Raw genomic sequence first — 27,098 nt, 5'->3', positions numbered from 1 at the left:
ACTCTGTCACAATAGCTGACCAGCTGGTCTACTCTATCACAATATCACAATAGCTGACCAACTCTGTCACAATAGCTGACCAGCTGGTCTACTCTATCACAATATCACAATAGCTGACCAACTCTGTCACAATAGCTGACCAGCTGGTCTACTCTATCACAATATCACAATAGCTGACCAACTCTGTCACAATAGCCGACCAGCTGGTCTACTCTATCATAATATCACATTAGCTGACCAACTCTATCACAATAGCTGACCAGCTGGTCTACTTACCCACTACTGCCCCTTACAAACAATTCTCACAAGGTCCATTATGTGTTCTGGCCCTTGCTTACCCCTCCATCACATCACCACCCTCCACTGTCCCCCTCACTCACTGCCCCTTCTGATCCTTAAAGATATCAAGCTTATCCCCACCTAAAAGCTCTTACGCTCACCATTCCTGCCACCTAGAATGTTCTTCCCCAGCCTTTCCATTGCTGACTCAGGGCACACAGGGAGTCTTATCTCTGAGATGGTCTCCCTGGCCACCTTCATGCCCACCACATCCTCAGATCACACTATGCCTTATATTCTTCACACACGTCACTATTTGAAACCCTCTACTTTGTTGATGTGTTTGCTTGCTTGTTTGTTGTCTGTTCCTCAAGAACATAAGCTCTCTGAAGGCAGGGACATTGTCTGTCTTGTTCATTCAGTTCTTGGGATGGTTCCTGGAACACAGTGCGAGCTCAGTATACAGGGTTGGGCAAAAGTAGGTTTACAGTTGTTCATATGAGAAATAATACAATAATTAATAAATAATAAATACAAGAATAAATGCTGTGTTTCGCATACTCACAACTGTAAACCTACTTTTGCCCAACCCTGTATATGTTGTATGAATGAATGAACGAATGACTACTCCACCTGTCTGGCGTATATGCTTCTCACCTGGCTCCCTTTACCTATCTGACTCCTTTGTGTTCTTCAAACAGCTCTGCCAATCATCAGCTCACACACACAAACACACAGTTGCCTCTACTCTATCTTACACAACCACCACCAGCATTTATGTCTACCACTGTATACAACACCCTACATTACAGGTATGGCTCCTCCCCGCCATGGTCTGGGCTCCCTGGGATGGGTCTCGGTCCTCCCACTCTGCATTTCCATCACCCAGCTCACAGACTGCCTAGAGCGAGCACTCAGTAGCTACCTATTGAATGAAGGAAGGAATGTATTCTCTGATCTTAGGGCTTTGATTATTCCTTAAGAGAGAAAATTAGACCCATATGAAGCATTTTTCTCAGTCAGCCTCAAAGTTTGAGATTTGGGGGGGCATCCTAACTACCCTCCAAATGTCCCTTTAAGTCTTTACTCTTGCTGTAACCAGCTGACACTTCTCTGAATTATTTGGGAACGAAAGCCTCCTTCAACATTGTATTTCTGATTGGTTGCTATTCATTTTGACAGTTGTCAGACTTTTTATTTATACCAAGCTCTCTCTGGGGCTTAGTTTACTGTAGCCTCTCAATCTAACACCTAGAAAGAAGAGAGAATGACTTAGTTGTAAATCTTTTTTATTGAAGGTGTACAATAAAGCAGACCTCCTTTCACCTCTCCACTCTCCCCTGAGGTTTAAGGATTCTTGGTTTTTATCGTGATCTTTACTGCTCATTTGGAAAGGACAGAGCAGTAGGAGGCTGGAGAGGCTTATTAGCTCCCCGGGGTGGGACTGCCGTGCTCACACTCTCCCTGCCAGTGGACCCAAATAGTGGGAGCTTTCAAGGGAGCTCCTGATGGTTTCATACCATAACACAGCACGCTGAGGAAATTTACTCCATAACACACATCCACAGAGCCAGCATTACAGGCCGTTTCCTCCTATCTGTCCCTTCTGTTTGATTTCTGCCACCTGCCCACTGGTGAAACCACCAATTCCACCGGGAAAGCAAAACCCTACCTATGAATGCAGACTCTGGGGGGCTCCTGCAGGGAGAAACTTTCTCTTGCTCATGTTAACTGATGTTTCCACTCATAAGATGGTGCCGAGTTGAGGCATTTGCAGGGAATGAATATTTCAGAAACTCAAATGAACATTCCCTCAGCCAGTCACTCCCGCCCCCCTCTCCAACATCCATCTAGGCTAGAATGTTGATTAAGGTCAACGGGAAATTGCCTGATACTCTTTTGCTGATACAAATTGCTTCATTGTGTCTCTCTACGTACTAGTCACTGTGTATTTCAAAAACAACTTGTCCCCAAACATCTATCCTTTTTTAAAAATAGCATACATTATTCTTTTACTCTATAAGCAAAATGTGCTCATTATAAAATCATTAGTAATACATAAAAATATAAAGAAGACAATTAAAATAATCACCCAGAAACAAGTATTAATAACATTTTAAGAGAAATACTTAATTTCTTTGTCTTTTTTCTGTGAATATATATATACATACATATATATATATAATCAAGACTCATATTAGATACGATTTTATGTTCTCTTTTGTCTAAACATCCTATCAAAAACTTTCCCATATTCCTTATCTTTGAAAACATGACTTTGAATGAGCTAATCACATTTTGCTAGCTTTAACAACCATCTTAGATCAAATAAATCCAAAGAAGTTATCAGCTTCCCTACTACCCCCCAGTGACAAGTGAGACCAAAATTCAAAATCAGAGTTATTCATGTTAACTGCTTTCTGGTGGTCTCCATGGCAACTCACCAACAGGTAAGACTGAGGTGAATTTAACATTGCAAACCTGAGAATGTAGAGCTCAGAGCTCAGCAGTGGGCCATGGCTATATCTAGATTATGGGATTATGGGCTATTTACACTTCCTTCAGTATCCCTTTCTGTACAGAGTAAATGTTACCACAAGCTTGCCTTGCTTTTAAACCTGGAAGCAATCAATACCTAACGATATATTTGCCCTGGTTCTCCCCTTCTCATTCTGTCTCTGTGCACACGTGCACGCACACACACATGGACACACATGTCCAGGAGTCCATTCCCACACCCCATTTTCTCCTGCCCATACTTGCCCCCTGCTCCTGGGTGGGCAGGGATGAGAAAGAATAGGGGGCTTTCACCTGATTCCCCAGGCTCTTCCTGCCTGGCTCCAATCCACCCATCTCAAGCCTGATGCCAGAAGACAGCATTGCTCAGCAGAAAGAGACACATTTTGATGGGAAAAAGGCTTATGATGTCAGAAGGGCTCTGTCACTTCCTATCTGTTGACCCTGGCCAAGTCACTTAACCTCCCTGAACCTCAGTTTCATCTGTAAAATGAGGATAAGGACACCATCTTGCAGGATTATACTGTGATTAAGTGAAATCATCTCTGACAAAAGCTTGCACCAAATAAATGCCTTCACCATTTGCCTTCAACACTGACCATCTTGGGGCCTTAGTTTTACTCTAAAACTATCAGTCCTTCCTCTCACCATGGCTGAGGCCAAAATCTCCTTAGCTATAGCTACAGACTCTTAGGCAGCTGAGACTTTTCTGCTTGGACAAAGGAGTACATTTAATGTTAGAGCAGGAACCCTCACAAAGGGCTGGAAATTTGGGTTGAAAAGCAAAACACTGAGTAGACAAGAACCAAAATATCACTCCGTTCTCAGAAAGCTCTCTCCTGGTTGGCTGAGGTTCTCAGCTTGCCTTTGCTGTGAAATCCACACAAAGATCTTTCATAAATATTGTCTTCACTGCTAAAGAAGGAGACAGACCAACAGACCCCTGAGAGTTTCTATTTCCTAGTCCCACATTTCACCCAATTAAAAAACAAGAAGAAAGAGGAAGGGAGGGGAAAGGTGGGGAAGGGAGAAGGAAGAGGAGGATAAAAATGGGAATGGATTAGATGCTTCTTTAAAAAGACAAAAAAGGAAAAAGAAAGGAAGAAGCAATAGGCTGCAGTAGAGCGATGCTTGTCACCCTTTGCTACAGGAGCAAGCTTGGGGCAGGCATTTAAGTGACTTGTTCTGAGGCTAAAACAAGTCAGGATCAGAAATAAGATTAGAATTTGGAGCTTTTACTTGGTCTGCAACTGACACTAATTTTAAAGATGTCAATGCAATCTGTAGCCAGGTTTTCAGGCAGCTAGCTCATTCTGCTAAATTTTTCATGTTGGTGCCTTTAAATCCCCAAGAAGCATTGCCTGTGACTGAGTAGCACTTTTTTTTTTCTTTTCTCCAAGAAAACTACTAGAGGAAAATCCACAGAGTTAAATTACTTTCAGAATGTTTAACTAAAAATTATTTTCTAAAACTGTAGTTAAAGATAAACACGATTTCTCCAAAGCTGTGCTTTTTTACCAAATAAAACAAAGCATAATACAGTTTCTTTTTAAGAACCCAGATTGGCTACTATCATTGGTGATTATCTAATGTGATATGTTAGTTTGCAGAATGGAGTGGCCTACGAGATGCTGTGAGACAGTGTTCATTCCTTCTGCAGTATTTACTCAACACAGACTGTGAGAGGTGCTGTCTAGACCCTGGGGACACCAACCGAGGCAAATGAGGGATACCAGTGCCCTGTCCTGAAGGACCCTGACCTTCAGCAAGGGGGTGGCTGGGTACACAAGCATTTTGAAGACAGAATGTGATCTCCAAATTGTACAGCCAAGAAGGACCATCTCATCCAACCCTCATTTAAAATGAGGCACAGAGGAGGGGAAGGGACTTGTCCAAGGTCACACAGTGAGTTCGTGGGACAGCCAGAATGAGTTCTCGGACTCCATATCCGGTGTTTTTTCCTTTGTTTAAAGAATAGATTTTAGTGTAATTTTTTAAATGTGCTGAATCCCACACCTGCAATTGTGCAAAACCTAGTGGAACTGCAGAGAGCCTTTTTAACACGTTTTAACCACAGCTTCAAAGAATGTTGCATCCAAAAGGGTCTCTGTGGTTCATAGTCAAGAGTGCACATTACCCCAGAGCTACCAAATCAGAGTCTGGGGGTCAGTGTCTTTATTGCTCTCCTATTTTTTTTAATTATAAGAGAAAGTTTATTTAGAAAAGCACAGAGGTAGAAAAGATGAGCCAACAGGAGACAAGTTACAGAGGCAAAAGAAGGGCCCTTGGAGCTTAGAAGAAAGAAAGGCAAAAGTAATGCACCCAAGGGAAGAAGCAGCAAGAAGGCACAGGAGTGCCCCAAAGAGAGCATGTCTGAGAATAGGGAAGAGAGAGAGAGGGAGAGACTGACTTAAAGGCGCATATCAGACCTGTCCTGGGACACTAGGAGCAGGTTCAGAGAGGGGCCAGCAGGGTGGAGGGATGACTAGAAATCAGGGGAAAGGGAAAGAAAGAGACACAGGGAGACAGGGGTGGTGGTTACTGGCATGGGCTGAGGAGGCAGCCAGGCCTGTGTTCAAATCCTGGCTCTGACCCTCGAGCTAGGTGGCTTTAGGTGTGCAGCCTGACCTAGCTGGGGCTGTTTCCTCATCTGTAAAGGGACACTTAGCATCTTCCTACTTCAGAGGCTTGCTACAAGGACTCGGGGGGTTCAGGGTGACGTGTGGTATCTGGCACACAGTCAGTGCTACATAAAGGAGAGCCATTGCTCCCACCACCAGGGTGGGCTGAGAAAGTGCCAAGAAACCTCTGTCTGCTGCACAGCTTCACCTCGGGCCACCTCTGCCACCTCCCACACAGGTGCCTAACATTCAAAGTACGTTGCATCGTTTGGAAATGATTCATGAGGTATCTAGAATTCCCAATCACTAATTCCAGGGAGCCTGGTGCTTTAACGCTTAAAGCTCAAGGGAGAGGAGCTTCCCACTCAGGGGATTGCCAAGGCTTGAAGAACTGACATGTCCTAATGATGTGGGACAAGGAGCCACCAGATAGGAGCAGCACAACCCTGCAAAAACATTGAGACCAACTCTCTCTTGGAGGCCCAGAGAAGTCGGGCAACATGCCCAGGGACACAGTGTTAATGGGGCCAACCAGGTAGAGGCTGGTCTCTTCATCCCACCAGGAGAGATGAGAGTTGGGATTGCTGAGAGGAGTCAGTGAACCTTTGCATTAGAGCATTTTGTACAATGACTGGCCCACTAATGTCTCAATGAATAACACTAGCAGTAATTCATCTTATTGTCAGCATCATCACCAATATTATTATCATCAAGTTTTAAGCAATTCCCCAGCTCTCAGTCTAGTTCCCTTTCAGTAGCTTGAACCTTGTTCTTCCAGACTCATCTCACTGTGTTAACCAACAGTTTGCAAAGTCACTGACAACCTCTGGGCCAAGCACTGCTCCCCTAAGTCACGTGACACTCACAGTGAATGTTATAAGGTAGGTACTCCTGTTCACCCATTTCCCAGGGAGGGAAACGGAGCTCACGGCAATTAAGTCACGTGCCTGATATTACACCGGCAGGAAGGAGCAGAGCTGTGATTTCTCCTGAGCAGTCTGGCCCCAGCCCAGAAATGTCAAATGCACACCCTTAACACTTCAAAACCTTCTCCAAAGTTATGCCTCTGTTACTTCTCCAAATTCTGCAGATGAGTGAGAAAGATGTCTTACCTTGTCTTTTAAGTCAGTTAGTCTCAGAGCAGGGCTGGCATATAGTAGGGGCCTGAAAATTGTTCATTCTCCCCCTTAAAGTTCCAGAGCTGAATTTCTGTTTTCACTGGGCATTTTTTGTCCCTAGATCGCCCCCACAGGTGTCTGTGTCGACATGCATTACTGAACTCACTGTTCCTGCTCTAGGGCTAAGGAAGTAAGTTTTAGACCAATAGTCTCAGAGTGGGCCCTGGACTGTCAGCACCTGGGGAACTCATTGTAAAGGCAAAGTCTCAGGCTTCACCCCAAACTCATGCACTCAGGAACGCTAGGGTTGGGGTCCAGCCATCTGTATTCCAACAAACCCTCCAGGACATTCTGGGATGTGCTGACAACTCAGAACTACTGACACAGTGATCTGTGTCACACCCAGCCTGTGCCCACCACGTAGAAGGAACTAAGGAAATGTAGGTTGGGCCAACTGGCAATGTCGGAGTCCTGCTCCTCCACCAACTAGCTCAGCAAACTGGGACAAGTCCCTGTTTCTGTTTCCTGTCTACAAACAGGAATGACAGTGGTGCCTGCTTTGTAATTGTGTTTGGAGGGTTAAATGAGATTATAGATGTAGAGTAAGCAGCAGATAGTGAGCACTCAGCACATGTCACCTGCTGTCTCATTGCTGTCATTGGCAAATACATGAACCCACAACCTGCATGTTTCACATGATGGGGAACAGTGTGGGTTGCCTTATAAGTAGTCAGGTGTGTCTGAAATGGCTGGAGCTGCAGTTGTCTTTTTAATGCAGCTCTATTCAAGAAATAGTTACAGGGCATCTATTATTTGCCGGTGCCTTTTCGATTCTACGGTGCCAGAAGGAATGAGACACTGTCCCAGGAGACAAATGCGACTGCACTGCGGGGAGGGGCGGGGGCAGGCACGTGTCACAGTGCGTGTGGGTGGGTGGGGCTGGAAGGGGATGGCTCCCGGAGCCTGTCATGTGTGCATGCGTGTGCATGTAGAGACTCTACTTAGTCTTTGGCTTTTTCATAAAAAGTACATATGGGCACTAGGGATGGAACTTATTCTGTTCTCCTGGCTTCTTTGCAATTTCAAGCATAAGCTCAGTACCTATGCGATATCATTACTAGTCACTTATCAAGGCACCAAGCTTAATCTACAAACAAAACTCATCTTGGCCCCCAAATCTCTCCCATCTCATAAGATGCAAAATTCTTTTTTTTACACATGTATTCATAGCAAGATTTTTTATATTTTATTGATTATGCTATTACAGTTGTCCCAATTTTTCCCCTTTTGCCTCCCTCCACCCAGCACCCCCCACCCCACAGGCAATCACCCCACTATTTTTCATGTCCATGGGTCATGACATGGGTATAGGCTCTACATGGGTATAGGCTCTTTGGCTACTCGACTTCCTATACTGTACTTTACATCCCTGTGGCTATTCTGTAACTACCTATTTGTACTTCTTAATCCCCTCATCTTTTCACCCATTCTCCCCCACCCCCCTCCCATCTGGCAACCATCAAAATGTTTTTAGTATCCAAGATTCTGTCTCTGTTCTTCTTATTTGCTTAGTTTGTTTTTTAGATTCAATTGTTGATAGATATGTGTTGTGGTTTGTGGGGTTTTTTGCCATTTTATTGTTCATAGTTTTGATCATCTTCTTTTTCTTAAGTAAGTCCCTTTAACATTTCATATAATAATGGTTTGGTAATGATGAACTCCTTTAGTTTTTTCTCATCTTGGAATCTCTTTATCTGCCCTTCAATTCTAAATGATAGCTTTGCTGGGTAGAACAATCTTGGCTGTAGGTCCCTGCTTTTCACGACTTTGAATATTTCTTGCCAATACCTTCTAGCCTACAAAGTTTCTTTTGAGAAATCAGCTGGCAGTGTTATGGGAACTCCTCTGTAGGTAACTAATTCTTTTCTCTTGTTGCTTTTGAGATTCTCTCTTTATCTTTAACCTTTGACATTATAATTATGATGTGTCTTGGAGTGGGCCTGTTTGCATTCATCTGGTTTGAGACTCTCTGTGCTTCCTGGACTTGCATGTCTATTTCCTTCACCAAATTAGGGAAGTTTTCTTTCACTATTTTTTCAAATAGATTTCCAATTTCTTGCTCTTTCTCTTCTCCTTCTGGTACCCCTATGATGTGAATGTTCAACCTATTGAAGTTGTCCTAGAGGCTGCTTATACCATCCCCATTTTTTAAATTCTTTTTTCTTCTTCATGTTCTGATTGGTTGTTTTTTGGTTCCTTATGTTACAAATCATCAATTTGATTCTTGGCTTCATCCACTTTAGTGTTGTTGCCCTATAAATTGCTCTCATTTCAATTAGTGTATACTTTATTTCTGACTGGATCCTTTTTATGGTGTTGAGGTCCTCACTAAGTTCCTTGAACATCCCTATAACCAGTGTTTTAAACTCTGCATCTGATAGATTACTTATCTCCATTTCGTTTAGCTCTTTTTCTGGAGTTTGAATCTGTTCTTTCATTTGGGCCATGCTTCTTTGTCTCCTCATTTTGGCAGCCTCCCTGTGCTTGTTTCTATGCATTAGGTAGAGCTGCTTTGACTCCATGTCTTGGTAATGTGGCCTAATGTAGTAGGTGTCCTATAGGGTCCAGTGGCACAGCCTCCCCTATCACCCGAGCTGGGTACTCGAGGTGTGCCCTTCATGTGGGCTGAGTACACCCTCCTCTTATAGTTGAGCCTTGGTTGCTGTTGGCAGATCAGTGGGAGGGATTTATCCAGGCCAGTCAGTTGCAAGGACTGGCTGTGACCACTGACCACCAAACTCCACCTTCCATGGAAGATCAGCTGTGCAGGGAAGGGTAGTGGTGCTCCAATGTGGCCTGTAGCTGTCCACTGGGTGTGCTGGCCCTGGGGTTTGCTGGGTGGTGCAGGCCAAGGTCAGTCCCCACCTATGTTTTCCCCGGGGCCACCCTGCCTAAGCTATAAAGCAATATGAGATGGCTGCTACTTGTGCTTCCCAGGCAAATCCAAGCTGTGAATCTAAGCTGGCTGCTGCTAGTGCCGGGCCTGAGGCTCACTGAAGCCAGTTGTTGCTTGTTTGAGAGCATTTAGGAAGTTGTGAAGCATGAGCCAAGCCCACCCATTCACACAGAAAAGCAGCTTGGGTAGGCCCGTAAGTTGGGTGGGGCAGAGTCTCTGGGGATCTCCAAGGTGGGCCAAACAGTGTTAGTCTGGCTGATGGATTCTCAGAAATGGCACCAACTTACTGGCTCTGTGGAGGGAAGGTTTAGAAAAGGGAAAATGGCCTCTGCTCACCTTGGCACACTTCAGTGTCTCCCAGTATGCCACTGGTGCCTTTCAAGCTGCTACCCTGGTGCTGGAGCTCAGAGGGAGTGAGTTTGAGTAGGTGTGTCCATATGTGGGTTCTTTAAGAGGAACTGCTTGGGGCTCCAGACGTTTCTTCCACCAACTCAACCCCCACTGACTTTTACAGCCAGAAGTTGTGGGGACTTATCTTCCTGGTCCTTGAACATTGGGCTGCAGGGCCTAGGGTGGGACTGGGACTCCTCACTCCCAAGATATCCCTCCCGAATTTTTATCCACCACACATGGGTGAGGGACCAGCCCATTCCTCATCTGCACCCCTCCTACCAGTCTGAGTGGATGTGGTTTCTTTACTTCCGTAGTTGTCAGACATCCGTTCAACTCAATTTTTGATGGTTCTGAGTGATGGTTGTTCTATATTTCAGTTGTAATTTTGATGTGGTTGTATGAAGAGGTGAGCTATGTGTGCCTACACTGCCATTTTGACCAGAAGTCCAAGATGTAAAATTCTTAAAGACAAAATATGTGACCAGACAGACAGTCTTGGGCTGGGTGGCAAATCCAGCAGCCAGGAGAAAGCTTGGTGAAGCCAGCTGTCACCAAGAGAGCTGGGCTTCTGAAAGTGGGGAAGGCTTCCCAAAGGAAGCGCAACCCAAGGAATAACTTACATAGTAAATATTCCTTCCTTTGGAGCTCCTACTAGCCTCTGACCAGATGCAAGAGAGAAGTTGGTGATTACTGCCAATGTGACTTTGCACTAGCTCATGGACTCAATGATGCAAGGCCCCACACTAAGGATTTAATATGCAAGCCTCCCAAGAGCTCATAACAAACCCAGTAGATGGCCACACACTACCCCCAGTACCATTTTACAGGTGAACAGAAAGAGAGGCACAGAGAGGTTAATAACTTGTTCAGGATCACACAGTCAGTAATTGGTGTTGCTGGCATTCAAATCTGGGGAGCCTCGCTCATAAGTCTACACTCTTAAACTTCTACCATGTCATAGAACAAATGAACTGACAGAGGGATCAGAAGAGATTTTCTAGGTAGTGATTGTTTATTTGAAGGGAAGGGGAAAAAACATCAGAATCCTCTTTCTCCAAGTGCATCTGGGTGAATACATTTCTCTGCCTACACTGCAAGCCCCACTCTGGAGAGAGGGCTTTGCTATCACTCAGTTGAGAGTCATTCAATTGTCTCCTAGAGGACCAGCTGCCTTCAGTTCTCATGCCAGTAAGGGAACACTTCTCTGAGCCACTTGCCCTCTTCAAACAGATTGGGACGATTTGTGCTGAAAGGAGAGTCCGATTACTTGCCTTTGCTGCTCTAACCTGAGCAAAGCCGCCGCAGCAGATTGGGTGGGGGGGGGGGCAGGGTGGAGCCCTTCCCAGACTGACAGCCCAGGCACTGAGTGTCTGTATGTGTGCACACACTTCTACAGGATTTCTCATTGATGGTAATCTTTTAAAATCCACTTACGCATAACTGGCTCATACAGACCCTGTGAACACCATTTCAGCACTGGAACTTGCCTTTGTGTTTATGCAAAGCAGTGGCCCTTAGTGACAGCATTTAACTTTTAACAGGCTGACAAACATGTCCAGCTGCAGATATGTCCAACTTCCAAGCGAAAACAACCAGGCCTCGGGGTGAAATATTTTACATTGTAAAGACTAAACTGTCTTGCGGTCTGCGGCAATGAAGAGTCAGACTCGTAAAATATCACTTGCACTTCTTAAATTATTTAACAAACTGAGACTTGGATTTTACATCACAAATGTAGCATCCGTGGGCAGGAAATGTACTGCTTTAATTGTCTCAAACTCAGGAGAAGAACAGGAGTAACTGTGGGTGGTGGACACGTGTGAACTGAGGTCAAATGACAGGGTGGGGGCCTTTGTGTCTGAGGGTCTTGAGACAATTCAAAGCAAAAACATTGGTAGACAAACAGAGTAATCAGTTGGCACTTGTTGGCCAGGGCATAATGTACTCAAGACAGGCTCCAGCAGAAAAACATCCATGGCATAAAATCAATGTTGTTAATTTGAATTCAATTAGTATTGCAACTCTGTATTTCCTTGGTAATACTGTTTATATTTTACAATCATATAAGTGCGATAAGCTCTTATGCTGTGAGCATAAGAAATCTGTACCTAGTGATACGTTTTCACCTTTTAAACATCAGAGTGCTTTAAAATCCGTCATCCCGCAGAGCCCTGAGAATTATATACATTTACTGCACCCCTACGCTATTCAGGTTTGAGAAACCCTAATGCAGTGAGATGAGCATAGAATCAGGGGGCCTGACAGAACGAAGTTTAAATCCTGGCTCTGCCACGTAGCCGCTGCATGATCTTGGGCAACTCCCTATTAACCTTTCTGGGCCTCAGTTTCCTCATCGGAATGGGAACCGAACACGGGCATCACAGTGAGAATTTAAAAAGATGTTTCGAGGAAAGTAGCAGGCATGTAGCAGGCACTCATTAAAAGTGAATTTCCTGCCCTTTCCTCCAAGTTTTATCCCATGTGCATACCACACTGTTGTTTCTCTATTTTCACACGTGGAGGACAGGCTGGCAAAAGCAGCTGCATCCACTGTGGGTGACAGCTCTTGCTTCACCACGTCCATTTCATTCTGTCTGCTTTGTTTGGACCAGGGGCAGACAAGCCCTGGTGGTCATAAGGAAGGCGGAGAGGTGGAGGGAGATCGAGCACACATAGCTGCCACCTGTCTCCCCAGGAAGGGGAGAGCCAGTCAGCAGACCTGGCAGCAAACTGGGGCAGCCTCTGCAGCCTGGGGTGTGACAGAGGAGCAGCTGCCTCCGAGGGGCCCCTGCAGGCAAACTTGGCTGCTTTCCTCTGGGTTCCACCCAGGTTCCAGCCCAGCTGAAGATACGGCCATATGGCAGCAGGCTCCTCTATGGAAAGAAAGGGGAGATCGATCCTTCCGAGACCCAAAGGAGCAAAGTCACAGAGAAGAGGCTGGCAGTGTCCCAGACCCAGAGTCTTGGAACCATCCAAAAGCCTCCAGGTATCACTCAGAATTCATTACCTGCCCCTCCCCCTCTACCCTCAACCTCCGCCTGGGGTGCCATTTAGCCACATAAAATCAGAGACAGTCATTCAGCACATGTTTATTGATCAACCACTATGGCCAGGTAGACATGCTTGTACTCTTGACAAGCAGCTGAAACGTGTAGGGCTTCTAAGTTTTAGATCAAGTTACCACACCTAGAATATGGCAGACATTCAATGTAAATTATCTCAACTATCTTCTCAGGAATCCTCAAAAGCAGGAGCCGTTAAGCAGGTGAGCAAACAGCTCCCAGAGGTTAAGCAGAAAACTGATGAAGACAAAGTCCCATCCTTGCACTGTCTGATCCCCGAGCTCACATTTGTCCCACCACACCACATTGCTTTTCGAATTTAAGATGGGAAAAGAAGCTATGTTTTATTGAACACCTACTAGGTCTTCCATGGACAGGGATTTTCATAGATATCTCCCTTTTATCTCCATATTAAGTCCACAATGCAACTGCATGAAAAGCATAAGAAATTCAAGGATGGGCTTCTAATAAGGGAGGATTTCATAAAAATTCAATGTTAAAATGACGCAACAAGTATAACTTGCATTTAAAGAGTTCCTAGTATGTGCCAGTCACTTCTCTAAGCATGTAACCAAATTAACTCCCTCACAGCAATTCTAGGAGGTGTGAACTTTCCTTGTCTTCACATCACAGATGAGGAAACCAAGGCAACAAGAGGTTAAGTAATTCAAGGACATTGTCATTCAGGGGATACCAGATTTGGAGTCTTGGGGGCAGTGACTTTATTTTTCTGAGCCCTGGGTTAGGAAAATAGAAGAAAATCCCACCTACCACCTGGCAGCTCTGAGGAATAAATGGGGATGAACATAAACACACTTTCTTACCTTTAAATGCAGTGTGTCGGTAAGGTCTGTTTTTTTTTAACTGATACCTATTGTGACATTATTTCTTTAGAAAGCAGAACATACAAAGATGTTTTCACGTAATCCACAAGTATTTATTGAGCACCTGCTTCGTGCCGCATTGTTTTAAACACCGGGGCTGCAACCGTGAACAGAGCCAAGCCCTGCCCTTGTGGATCTTCTGTTCTAACAAGGGAGATGACAAGGAAACACATAAGCCGATAGAAACGCACTTGGACATTAGCTAGTGATTAAAGAAGAAGAAAAAGAAATCCAGCTAAGGGAACAGAGGACGGCAGTCAGACGATTTTTGGTCAGAGACCTGCATAAAGTGAGAGAAGCAGCTGTGTGGATACAGCAAGAGCGCTGCGGACAGGGGGCTCTGAGGGGGGAGCCTGCTTGGTGTGTTTAAGGACCAACTAGAAAGCCTGTGTGTCTGAAGCAGAGTGACTGGGGGAGAGTCACAGCTGAATGTAGCAGTCATCACAGACTAACCCAGGCAGGGCCCTGTAGGCATGGTACCTATGAGATGCACAAAAATGTATACAGTGGGTGACAACTCATGCAGTTTGCTCATTGGTCTTCTCTGTGTGAGATTCCAGCCAATTACCACAAACCTTGTGCTCACTCTTTCCCTCCTAACCAATCCAAGGGGGCCTTCCTTACATGCTGGAGTGGGCATATAGCTGGGAAAGCATTCATTCAGTGCATTCACTCCCCAGACATTCACTGAACACATGGTGTAAGTCCAGGCCCTTGCTGGGTGGTGAGGATACACTGGGAATAAAACATACATATAATCCCTGCTCCAACTGCAAGCATCCTCTAGTGAGGGAGACAGGCAGTAAACCAAGTCACGGTGCCTGGTGAGAAAGGCCCATGCTGCCAGCCTGGCACTGCTCTAGAGGTGAGGGAAGGCACCAGAGTAGCTGGGAAAGGAGAACTCCACTCCGCCTCCAGGCTCCAAAGCCCCCTCCCTCCTGTGCAGTAGGTGCAGGCCATATGTCAGTGCTGCCGACTCACATCACAGCCGGTAATGGGCAAATGAATCACTGCGAACCACAGAAAATCCCCCAACCTCATCGGAGTCAATAGTTGCAATCGTTTCCCTCCACAAGCCTTTCATGAGCTACACTAACCCAGCAAAATTGATTGTGGCCTCACAGTTCCCACTACTTGTTGCCACCACCACATTGCCCTATCTCTGGCAAGGGCTAAGATGGTGCACGGGCACACTCGGAGACACAAGAAGGTGGCTAGGTTACCTTTTACCTAAGGACATGATGGTAAACACAGAAGCTCTGTAAGAGGCTTACACTCCAGCAGAAGAGACAAGCAAGGAAACAGCCCCATGTGCCATCTCAGTGTGGTGTGGGAGGTATTACAAAACAGGCGAGGGTGAGCACATGGGAAACAGAAGAGGAGCCGGCCCATTCTTTGGGGTGACATGAGGGAAGGAATGGACTCCATGGAAGCCTTTCTAGAGGGAATTATGCATAAACTGATGGCTGAAATGCCAATATGGGGCATCCAGGGGGTGGGCACAGAGGAGGGGGGGTGTAGGGAAGTGGGGAAGGAAGTACAGGCAGGAAGCACATGGAAGGTTTGGAGAGAGGAGTCAGTACAATGGAGCACAGGAGTCAGAGCAGCTCAAGGTGGCTGACATGTGGCTTCTGAAGATCAGCGAGGCTGGGGACCTAGGCAGCAAATTGTCATGGATCCTGCAGACCTTGCCAAAGAGTTTGGATCCTATCCTTTAGGAATTGGAGGTGGGGGGACTTGAGGGTCTTTGAAGCAGAGAAGAGGCAGCCCAGATTTCACCTTTTGTGAATCACAGTGGCTGCAGAGTGGAGAGTAGATTTGAAAGGGATAAGAGGGAAACAAGGAAGCCGCTGGAGGCTGGAGGGTGTTATAACAACACATGGAAGTTCAGTGGCCGTCTAAGGCATGAATGGCTCAAAATATAGTAAAGAGTGAGCAGAGAGGTCAGAATAGGGTTGGAGAAGCAGAAATCAAGAATGACTCCCAGGTGTTCACCTTGGGAAAGTGGCTGGATGCAGGGTGGTTTTATTAGGAGAGACCCTCTGGGAAGAGGGTCTGGGGGGAAGGAGACAGTACGTTCAGGCTGAGGTCCAGGTGTCTGTGGAACATTCATAGAGAGGTGAAAGAAGACAGCCTGGACTGGAGATGAAGGCTCATGCATTATCAGTATATAGATGAAAATTAAAGCCAGAAGGAACCTGTGTGAGTGAAAGGAGGAGAGGGCCAAGGGGAGAGCCCCCAGGACAGCAAACTTACAGCATCATCAGAGGAAGAGGAGCTTGCAAAGGAGTCTGAAAATGAGCAGGAAGCAAACCAAGCAACGGGGGTGGGGAGAGGGGTCCCAGGCTCCAAGGGAAGAGCGCACATCAGTAGACTGGAGTGCTTGGCTGGGTCAAATGATGCCAAGAGGGCATGGCATAGGCCAGGGAACATCGTAAGGGTGTGGTCAAAAGGCCTCCCACACTAGCACTCAAAAGAGAAAAAGGTGTTGGAAATCTTGGTACACTTCTCTTTCATTACCCTCTGCTCTACATGAACGTATGGGTGTGAAATCTAAGATTCATTAAGCACAATGTTTCCCAAAGGATGGTCGAAAGACTGTAGCCCCGTGAGATAAAACACACACGCACAGAGTCTGCAGTGAAATGAATTTCTGGAAAGGCTGTGCACTATTGCCCCACATAGAGTCCGACAATGCAATGAGCATAATAGAGGCTCTGAAAAGCCCTATAGTAAGGAGACCTGTTTAACCGCAGCCACCCCAACATCTCCCCAAATTCCTCATCAAGGGAGCCCCATTACGGTGTGTCCCCTCCTAGCACTCCTCCAGCTGGCGTCAGCAAAACACGCCTTGGAAATCACAGCATCAGTGAAAAAGGGCGTGTCTGATGAAACGTCTGCAGCCGGTAAACCCCTGGTAAAAAGCATCCTCCTCTGAGCTTAGGACAAAAGACTTCATTGGTCTGGGCCCCCTAATTTACTCATTGAGTTAAAATGTACTGGGCACCTACTAAGTGGCAGCATGGCCTGGAAGGTGGGAGACATGGTACGTTTGAGAAAATGAGCGTTTGAACATGTGTTGTATGCTCCCGAGGAGGATATGGCTAGCAGAATAACCAGGCAGATGCTGGCCAGATAGGGATGAGGAAAGAAGCCATACCACAAGGTGGCCTTCTTTCCTCCGAGAAGTATGAGGTTCTGGGGACTGAACACAGTATAGAAAACACTGGGTGATGAGGGTGATGAAGAGCACCGGCGTGGACCATTCTCAAAGTGGTTATAGTTGCTACCATTTATTAAGCACCTACTATGTGCCAGACACTTTACATAATAATAATATTGTAACAGCTAACTTTTACTGAATTCCTACTATGCACCCAACACTCTCCCAAGTCTATTAGCTTATTTATCCTTCCAACCAACTCAGAAGATATTTATGATCTCATTCACCAGATAAGGAAACTGATACACTAAGAGGTGACATTTCTTGCCCAAGGTGACGGTTTCTAAGTGGCAGAGCTGGGACTTGAACCTAGACAGTCTGCTCCAGATATTATACTCTTAAACTCTATATTCTACATTATTTAAAAACATCCAGCTGATACTTAAACTTGGATTTCTGAAGTCTGAATCTAAAGTGCTAACCATTATGCCCTGGAACACCCATGTTATTTATGTTCCTTTATCTTCACAACAGCGGTTTGACTTAGGTGTTATTAACCCCATGTACAGCGGAGGCTCAGGGTATTAACACAGCTCATGGCGGGCTGCGCTAAGGCTCTTGAATCTGGGGGGTGGGTGGGTCTGACTTCAAAGCTCGTGCTTCTAAATCTATAACCTCGTGTCACCCAGACTGCTGTCATTTCTGCAGGCTGAAACTAACAACCGCCAGCATAGTTCACAATCCCTGGGGCCAAGACCCTGCCCAGGCTGAGTAGGGTGCTGGCCGTGGTGCTGGAACAGCATCCTGAGACACCCATGAGAGTGGCTCCGAAGCTTTAGGCTAGGAAGGAAGAAATGGGGGTGTCGAGGAGATCCTGGAGGAGGTGCCAGCATGGCCATGGCAGTGGAGAGAAGGGGAATGGGGGAGCACGTGGACAGTGGTCATATTTGGCAGCTAGTGTAGCTGTAACAGCCCATACCTGTGGAATGACAGCCTTGGCTGGGATTGAAAACACAGCTGTTTACGTTTCCAGAAGCCTTGACCTTCAATGTCCCTGGGTGAGGACCAAATGACCTTAGAGACAGTTCACCTCTCCAGGGCTGACCTCCTCTGAGGAGTCCTCACCTGGCCTGGAGTCATGACCTTGAGCCTCAAATAGGTTACACTCATTTGCACCATTTTACAGTCACATGCTGCAGCCGCAATCAGAAAATGCAGAGTTCCAAGCATGGACTGGGCTGGGATCCTCCCTCACCTCTGCCAGAGCTGCCAAAAGCAGTGCCCTTAAGCCAGAACCCGCAGGCCTCAGAGCTGGGAGGCACCATCCCAGCCCAGGCAGCCCCTCCACAGCACTGGGGACACACACACACATACACACACAGAGAGACACACACACGCACACACAAGACCCTGAAGTAGCTCCTAACTGCAAAGCCCTCTGTGCATTGTGGATGTAATTAAGTTCTGACATCATATCAAATTGAATCCTTTTATTAAACACTTATCTTCAGATTCCAGAGTGTCACAACACCACACTGTTTTAAGTGACAGAAATGCAAACAGTGTTTGGCTTCCCGACAGCAACCGAAGTGACGCTCTTAGCAGCCAAGGCTGGACCAGAGGCACCGGCAGGGCAGGTCTTTCCAGAGCCCGTTCATTCTTCAATGGCTGGCAGAGGCCTCAAGGTCCCCTGAGAGCTTACCTCCATCTCTTCCACGCACACCGTCAACTAGAATACCCAACTCCACCTCCCTCCTGATCTTTCTCCTCTCTGAGCTGTCTGGATCGGCTACAGCTTCTCTCAGTAATTTTCCTCACCCCTCCAGAACCTTCCTCTCCCAGGGACTGTGGTGGAGAGGCAGAAGGTGGCCTGGCTGTCTCGTCTGCTCCTCTCTGGGCACAGGCTGGCTTTGGGGGATCAGGGCTCATTGTATCCATTTCTTCATCCTCCCCCAAGAACCACCCCCAAGATTGTGGAAGGCTTCGGAGCAAAGATTCTGACTTTTCCTCCTTATCTGCTTCCCTAGCAGAGTCCCTAGCACAGAGAAGGCTGTCAATGTGTTTTTAATCAATCAAGTAATCAATCATTAAAGACCAAATCTTGTCCTCAGCTTTATGGTTTTGCAACCATAAAGAACTCTCTTTTCACTTTCCCCAAAGGTGATCACGTCCTCAGGCACTGATTTCCTGCCAATTAGACTCACAGGAGACCCAGGTTTCCATTTCCACAAGTGGTTTCTGAGGGAGGACTCTCTCTGCTGGGGAGAGGGACGATTCTGAGGAAACCACAAGCCCTGCAGCAGAGTCACCTGTCTTCCCACCTGGATGATCTTTTTAAACACCTTGAAATACTAAGACTCTCATTCGGATCATCCTTTTTTCTGGATATGTCACGGCCTGCCTCTCCTGTGATAGTAACAACAACAATAATAATTGTCCTGAGAGCTCAAGACATGTGCCACTCTAAGAGCTTTACACATATACTAACTTAGCCACCTCAAGAACTGGAAAAAGAGGTAATATTGTATCCCACCTTACAGGAAGGAAACTGGAGCCCTAAGCGATGAAGCACCTTCCCCAAGGCTGCACACGCAGGCATTCTGATAGCACCCGTCCTGAGTGTCTATTAGAAAGAGAAGCTAATGTGCATCGAGCACTCTGAGCCTCCAGCCCCTCACCTGTAGAATGGCCACAAACAGAGCTCACGGGGGGACTGGTGCAGGAAATAAATCAGGTGAGATGTAAAGTACTGGCACTGAGAGGGCTTTTAAGAAATATCAGAGAGGGTCCCACGCCCCCTGAGACCAAGTCTCAGCTGGTTACACACACACACACACACACACACACACTTACATCCAGACCAACCATCTGTCTTTCAGACAGACGCACACTCTCGGCCTCAGGATCCTGTCCTCTCTCTCTGGTTAACCCTTGTTCTTCTCCCTAGCACCTCTGGGCCTTCCCTTCATCTGCCAGCTTCTACTTATTTTTCGTGGCCACCAGGGCCATCATCCTGAGAAAGAACGGAAAATGTGCAGTTCAATCCCTGTCCTCATGCACATGGAACGCTGTTAGGAAAATGGCACATAAACTGGTGAGGTCTGAAATAACGAGACAGGACAGCGATACAAGAGCTGTCACGAGGCAGCTCGTGGTTAATTGTGAGATGGATGATCTTGGGGGGAAAGACAGAGTCAAAAGGAGGGAGAGGCAGCTCTGAGTTGTAGGGGTCGGGGAGGGCTCTTCAAATCCTAGCTTCCAGGGATGAAAGAATCATCTAGTCCACCTCCCAGAAATGCCCTCCTTGGCATCCTTAAAAAGCAGCCAACCACCTTCTGCATGAACCTCTCCCATGACAGGAGGCTCACTACCTTGGGGTGCAGTTCAGAAAACCACAGCACTCGCCCAGGTACCAATCTTCACAGGCCAGACTAAGGTGAGGTGCAAAATTGACGGAGATGCCCAGCGAATCTGCACGACCCTGAGAACAAGTGTCTCCTTAATGTTGGACCTAAGCACCTCACCTGGTCTGGCCCTGCTTCTAGAATTCCCACCCATAGCTCCTAGATCTCCTAGGCCAGTAAATTGGGCATTGTTTCAGGTGGAAAAGAGAGGACAGCTTGGTTTGGCTGGGAGGGAAAGTATGAGCAAAGGTGAGGAGTGGGGAATGGGCAAATGCCTTTCTGAGACCAGCATTGCTGGGAGAGAAGAGTCAGAGCAGACCAGGGGAAGCTCTGGGCCCACCTGGACATAGCTGAGGCTGCCTGGGCCTTAAGATGCCTGTTCTTTGTGCTGCAGGCAATGGGAGTCTCGGAGAAGCCCGAGTGAGGAGTGTGTTTGGCTTGGAAACCAGAGTGTGGTTAGATGGAGTCCCGGGCCTGTGGTCCTTGTCACAGGAAACGTTTGCCTCTGTGGGTCAGTGGTTTAGGCAGCATTTGACCACTTTGGCTTGGAGCTCTGCCCTGCAATGGAGTGTACCTTGGCAGGTTTTAAAAACGAGCCAAACGGGGTTGAGGAAAATCAATGGTCAGAAATTTAAGGTGGATTTTGCAAAGCAGGAAAGGCCACTGGCATTTTTTCACTCCACAGAGGAATCTGGGAACCATACTGCAGACATCCAGGACATGCTAGTAGGAAGGAGTGTCTCCCAGAAGACAACATCTGCGGGACGTGTCCCAGAGCCAGGCCTCACAATCTCTGCACACGGAGTAGCAGAAGGGAGGCCACCTCTGTAGAAATGTTTGTTTCCCTGGCATTTATTTTGTGATGGGCATGGTGTCCTTCCAGCATTCTTTGTACATTGACTTATTCCTTTTTAAACCCCCTTACTCCCATTTTACAAAGGAGGGGGTCAAACCTTAGAGAGGGAAGGTGGCCTGCCCGAGGTCACACACTAGTGAGGGTTAGAGCAGCAGTCTGTCCAGGATATGGAAGGGGTGTGTGTGGAGGGAGAGCCGGACGTCTGGCACAGACTCATCCACTAGGGGTGGCAGTGCTAACCGGCCTGCACCTCTGCACAGGGTTTTGTGATTTACTGAGTGGGTTCAGTAGCTCTCATTTCATCAGTCAGGTTACACCATCAGAGAAGCAGCACTGCCCACTTCCCCATTTCACAGATAAATGATCTCAAATGACTTCATATCCACCCACTTCTCTCCACCCCCACTGCATGCACCCTGCCACACCGCCTCCAACACTCACTGGACTGCTCCTGTCAGAGCAGTCTGGGCAAGAGACCCTGGTGGCTTTGACGAGGCTTCCAGTCTTCCCCTCCAGTCTAGTCCCAGTCAGCCACCAGGGCCATCAGCCTAACGCACAAGCCTGGTCACATTAATCCCCTGCTTAACACTCTTCAGGGGCTCCCTGTTGCTCCTAAATTCATACTTTGAACGGCTTACAAGGCCCTGAATAATCAGACCTTAGCTACTGTCTTTCCCAACTGGTTACACACACACACACACACACACACACACACACTTACATCCAGACCAACCATCTGTCTTTCAGACAGACGCACACTCTCGGCCTCAGGATCCTGTCCTCTCTCTCTGGTTAACCCTTGTTCTTCTCCCTAGCACCTCTGGGCCTTCCCTTCATCTGCCAGCTTCTACTTATTTTTCGTGGCTCATCTGAGATGGGGCTTCTTCCAGGAAGACTTCCTGGCTACCCACCACCACCCAGACTAAGCCATGTAACCTCCTGCCCACCCTTCAGTGTCCTGAGCTCTGCCATGACAACAGAGCATATCGGTCACCTAGAAGCCCATTGTTTGGGGTCAAATCCCAGCTCCTTCACTCACCCTGGCAGTGAATCCTTAGATGTTTTCCTTCACTTCTCTGTGCCCCCATTCCCATACCTTTAACGTGGAGAAGATAATAAAAGGTTTTTGAGGATGAAACATAAGGTGCCCAGTCCAGTGCGTGGCTCATGGCAGCCTCTCCATGGGGCCAGCCGTCACCAACCCCACCCTTGCTGTCATTTCTACTCTGGGTCACTGAAGTTCAGCATTTGTCCAGGTGTCTCCTAGACTCCTAGTTCTCAGGGACAGGGAATCCCGCTGTATTGACGCCCTCTCTCATGCACCTAGCTCAACCACCCTTCCTAGCAGGCCCTCAGTGAATCTGAGGACTAGCTGAAACACTGGCTGAGTCCAGACCGCACAACTAATAAATGGCAGGCAGAGGGCTCAGAGGCGAGCTCTCTCACTGAGTGGCACGGCCATCTTTTCACTCCACCACAGGCTTCTCAAGATGGATGTGGAGCTGTTGGCAGATGACAGTGTTTATTCATTATCTGCCGCTCCTGGGACTCTGGGGTTGACACAGTCATTTGAACAGTCCTGGTCGGCAGGATAGAAACAGAACAGGTTCCCGTACACCCTGGGCATGTCTCCACCAGGGAGCACTCTTGATGCACTGGAGTGTAATCACCATTCTGTGACTAGTCTGTGAGCTTCTTGAGGGCAGGGACTGTGTGTGTGACCCATCGGTGGCCCCAGCATGGGGTTCGGCAATGGAAAATAGCACCTACCTCTTATCGAGCCCCTACTAAGTGCCAGGAACTGTGCTAAGCCCTCTCAACGTGGCGCTGCATGCAGCTCTCACAACCCTGCGAGAGAGGACTTCCTGCCTCTCAGCGTACAGACACGGCTGAGGGTCAGAGGAGTCCGGTGCTGTAACTGGGACTCGACTCAGGTGGCCCACTGCCAGACTCGGAAGCTAACCACTGACTTTCACTGCCTCGCTAGTACTCAGAGTTGAATTAATTGATCTGTATTTGGGGAATGATTCTTCATGGTCTACTTCTTGGAGTATGTTTGAGGTTAGCCCATTATCTGTGCCTTAACTTCCTGGGAACAGGCTTTCAATCACATTGTGGTGTGAAGTGCGTCCAGGGTTTTCCTGTCCCAGGGGGCCTGCTCCAGTGCCAGCACTTTTGGGGGGCGAGGGCTCAAAGCCATGATGAAGGTACCTTGAAGTTCAGAACCCAGATCCTTCTAAGTTCTCAGTCTTGGTGAGGCCAGGCCCATATCAATCCACCAGCCCATGAACTCAACCCTCCCCGTGAGGCCCAGAGTCCCCAGAGTGGGGCCCTAACCACCCTCTCTGGGAGCCCCCTCCACAATCTCTAAGCACTGGCAATTGACAACTGTAGTTTGCTCATCTTCATTAAGATCTATTACATCCTTCCTGTCTGAGGTCAATCCCATCATCTCACACCCCTCCCCAGCCCCCTCAGTCCAAGGCTGACACGCCCTGTCACATACTCATTTTCGGCGATGCCCCCGCCTACCTCTTTCCATATTCACAGCCACTGCTGGCACTAAACAGTAGAAAAGTTTATCCTGAACAAAGGGGTTGTGAGGAACATTGAGACACTTTTTAGTTCGTTCATTCATTCAGTTATTCTACAGATATTTAATGAGCACCTGCTATATGCCAGCACTGAGGGTTCAATAAATTGCCTTCTTAAAAATATTTTTTACATTAAATACATATAAAAAGCTATTTAAACATGTATGATTGTGTTTACTAGGATTATCAGCTGCCAGATTTCCTTAAACTAAAATTAAAAAGATGGTTTATTTCCCTCTCATCATACAACTCTAGAGATAAGACGTCCAGGGCTAGTATGACTCCACGGTGGCGTGGCCCAGATGCCTACGCCTGATTCTACCATCATGCAGCTCTCCGCTCTCAAGGTTGTGTCATGGTCCATAATGGCAACCTTGGACCTCCACAGCCCACGTGCCAAGAGGAAAGAGCTGAGAAGGACACATCCCATGAAGGACATTTCTCAGAAGTTGCTCCCTCCACTTTCACTTACACCTCACTGGTCAGAACTGAGTCACATAGCCACCTCTGGCTTCAAAAGAGGCTGCGAAATAGAGACTACATTGTAGGGGGCCATATGTCCAGGCAAAATGTGAGAAGACAGAGAGGCCAGCAGGCTCAGCCGTAGCGAGGCATGTGCACTGGCCATCAGGCTGAGGAACGGAGCATCCCCAGGACATTAAACCCTCCCTGCTGCAGCCCCCACCCCCCAAGTTGCATCAGTACCCTCTTGAATCCATCATTGCGCTGCTTGACTTTACAGTTTCACCACAAACATACGTATTTCTAAGCACCTGTGGTCTAGTTGCACAAGTTTTTAACTTCGTGAAGATGGAGCCATACCACATGTATTTTCCTGCGTCCTGACATCATGTTTTTATGTCCAATATCATGTCTGTGGAATTCACCGGTGCTGACATGTGTAGCTCCAAGCCACTCACTCTCCCTGCCGACCCCTTTATAGCCACACATCCAGGGTGTGCTCATTCTCCCGACAAGAGAAACGTGGGCTGTTCCCAGTGTCTGGCTGTCACAAACATTCTGCACCCATCTCCTTACGCATAATGCAAGTGCTCCTCCAAGGCAAATTTCTAAGAGAAATTGCTGGGTTGTGGGGTACACACATATTTTATTATTGTCAAATAGGCTTTTAATAAGAGAGGGGCAGAAATCTCCTGGTGCCCTGGGGATTCTCACAGTTGGTGCAGTGTCCATCCAGTTAGGAAAATGGACTGTGTACTACACCCCCTGCCCACATGCGTGGGCACGTGTGCACGCACTGCGCCCACTCATCTGTCCATTCGTTCAATAAACATTGGTCGCGTAGCCATTACCACTGATTTTAAGATATGCCATCAATATAGCAATGGTTTTTCAGGAGGGAAGAGAGACACTGCAGTAAGTGAACCCATCAATTTTAAGATACACCCCAACTTTAGGAACATTGAGATGTGCATGCAAGCATCTTAGAATCAAGGGAAACGTGGTGTGTTCAGGGAACTCTCCAGAGTTCCCCTTAAGTTTGCCCTTAAGGAGCTTTCAGACTTGCAGCCATTGGTTCCTCAACACTCGCGCCAGGCCACGGAACACGATTAAAACAGATACAGAGGGCGGGAAAGCCTCACGACCCAGCCCGCAGTGTGGTCCATCAGGGACCCTGCAGTGTCAGCACAACCTGGGAGCTTGTGAGAAAGGCAGAATCTCGGGTCCTCGCCCCGCCCCCGCCATACCCACTGAGGCAGAATTGGGCTTCACGTGCTCCCCAGCTGATTCCCATGCTCAATAAAATCTTGAAGCACTGCATGGGCGCGATGGGAGGGAAAGAGTCTTTTCAGCTAGGGGCAACCAGGAAAGGCCTCCCGAAAGAGTTGTCATTTGAAGGAGAAAGAAGAGAAGGACATTCATTGAATGCCGGCTCTGGGTTAGGAGCTCACTAGGGGCCTTCACTTCTGTCATCTCGCTTAATCCTCAGAATCAACTCACAGGACAGAGGTTAATATTCCTTTTTTACAACTAAGGCAACTGAGGCACAGACAGGTCACATAACCTGCTCACAGCCACACAGCTAATAGCTCGTGGAGCCAGGCTTGGAAGCCAAATCTTTCTGAGATCGAGTACACTCTCTTCCCCCATGTTCCATGGAAGGAACTAAAGAAGCAGCTGTGAAGACAAATGACAAGAATGAGGACAGGATATCCTGCAGACTGTATGAGCACCTGCTCACTGTGGGGTCAGGACTGCTGGGAGGTGAAAGCTCAGGGCAAACGGAAAGGGTGGACTCAGAAGAGGGGGAGAAAGGCAGCCACATCAGACTCCTTAGCCTGTTCTAGCCCCACCCAGTGTCTGCATAATCCAACGAATGAACAAATGAACAACAGGCAAATGGGCGAATCACAGAGGCTGCTGTTCCAAGCCCTCCGGCACCAGTGGGGGCCAGCGCTGTGCCGGGGCTAGTGTTCCAGGAGGGGTGAGTGTGGCACCGCTCAGCCGCTCAAGGTCCCCTGAATCCCTGCCTTCAGGCTGGGCCCTGCAGCAAAGCAAGGAGCCAGGAACAGAAAAGCTTTAAAACACACAGAAAGCAGCTCCCACCAAACCCTTCACTTGCTTCACTTAAAAAAATCACTGAGCCAGCCTCCTCCCTGTGGCTCAGCCCCTCCACCCGCGCCCTTCCAACAGCTGTGCTGCTCCTACGACTCCCCATGAAACGTGGAAAATTAAATAGCATCTCTGCAGCCCCTAATGACCAGGTTTATGAAGAGCTTATTGTATCTCGAAGATATGAGACAGCAGTTGGTGTTATGAGATAGTAATGTGCTTTTTACAAAGCTGATGAAACCTCCTCTTAAACTACTTAATACCTGCAAGCTGAAATTTCCAGTCTGAAACGGTAAATTCCTGGAGGCAGAGCTGCAACAGCCTTAGGCACAGCCCTTGGCCTCTCTGTCTGGACTTGGCCTGAAGTCACCCGGTTCTGGGGTTGGTGTGGCATCACTGCCCTTACGGGGTGGGGGTTCAGCGGAGATTTTTGTGGTTGTTGGGCTCCTTGGCAGAATAATCACTTACAGTCATGGTGGGAGAGTCTCCCCTACAGTCTCTCCTCATCCTCCCAAAGCTCAAAGCCAGTGCTGTGGGGGGAGTGGGCAGTTGAACCTGGACCTCCGGCCCCCATCTCTCTCCAGCCATCTTCTGCACCCTGGCCCATCCTGCACTCTAAATAGAACCGATGTGTTTTAAAATCTCCAATCCCACTAGGGGTTGCAATCCCACCAGGT

At 47.6% G+C, this 27,098-nt stretch overlaps 1 protein-coding gene across 1 annotated transcript in view; it reads left to right on the top strand.

The window, feature by feature from the left end:
* Nucleotides 1-27,098, top strand: part of CACNG2 (calcium voltage-gated channel auxiliary subunit gamma 2) — an 89,095-nt gene that overhangs the window by 40,930 nt on the left and 21,067 nt on the right. The window contains exon 2 of the mRNA XM_045187123.2: nucleotides 12,714-12,870. Within this exon, the coding sequence (XP_045043058.1) occupies nucleotides 12,714-12,870 (157 nt within the window). The remainder of the gene's footprint in view (nucleotides 1-12,713; nucleotides 12,871-27,098) is intronic.

Source organism: Desmodus rotundus, chromosome 3 (assembly GCF_022682495.2).
Source record: "Desmodus rotundus isolate HL8 chromosome 3, HLdesRot8A.1, whole genome shotgun sequence".
Taxonomy (NCBI): domain Eukaryota; kingdom Metazoa; phylum Chordata; class Mammalia; order Chiroptera; family Phyllostomidae; genus Desmodus; species Desmodus rotundus.
The sequence above is the reverse complement of the archived record's forward strand: the minus strand, read 5'-3'. Positions and strand labels throughout refer to the sequence as shown.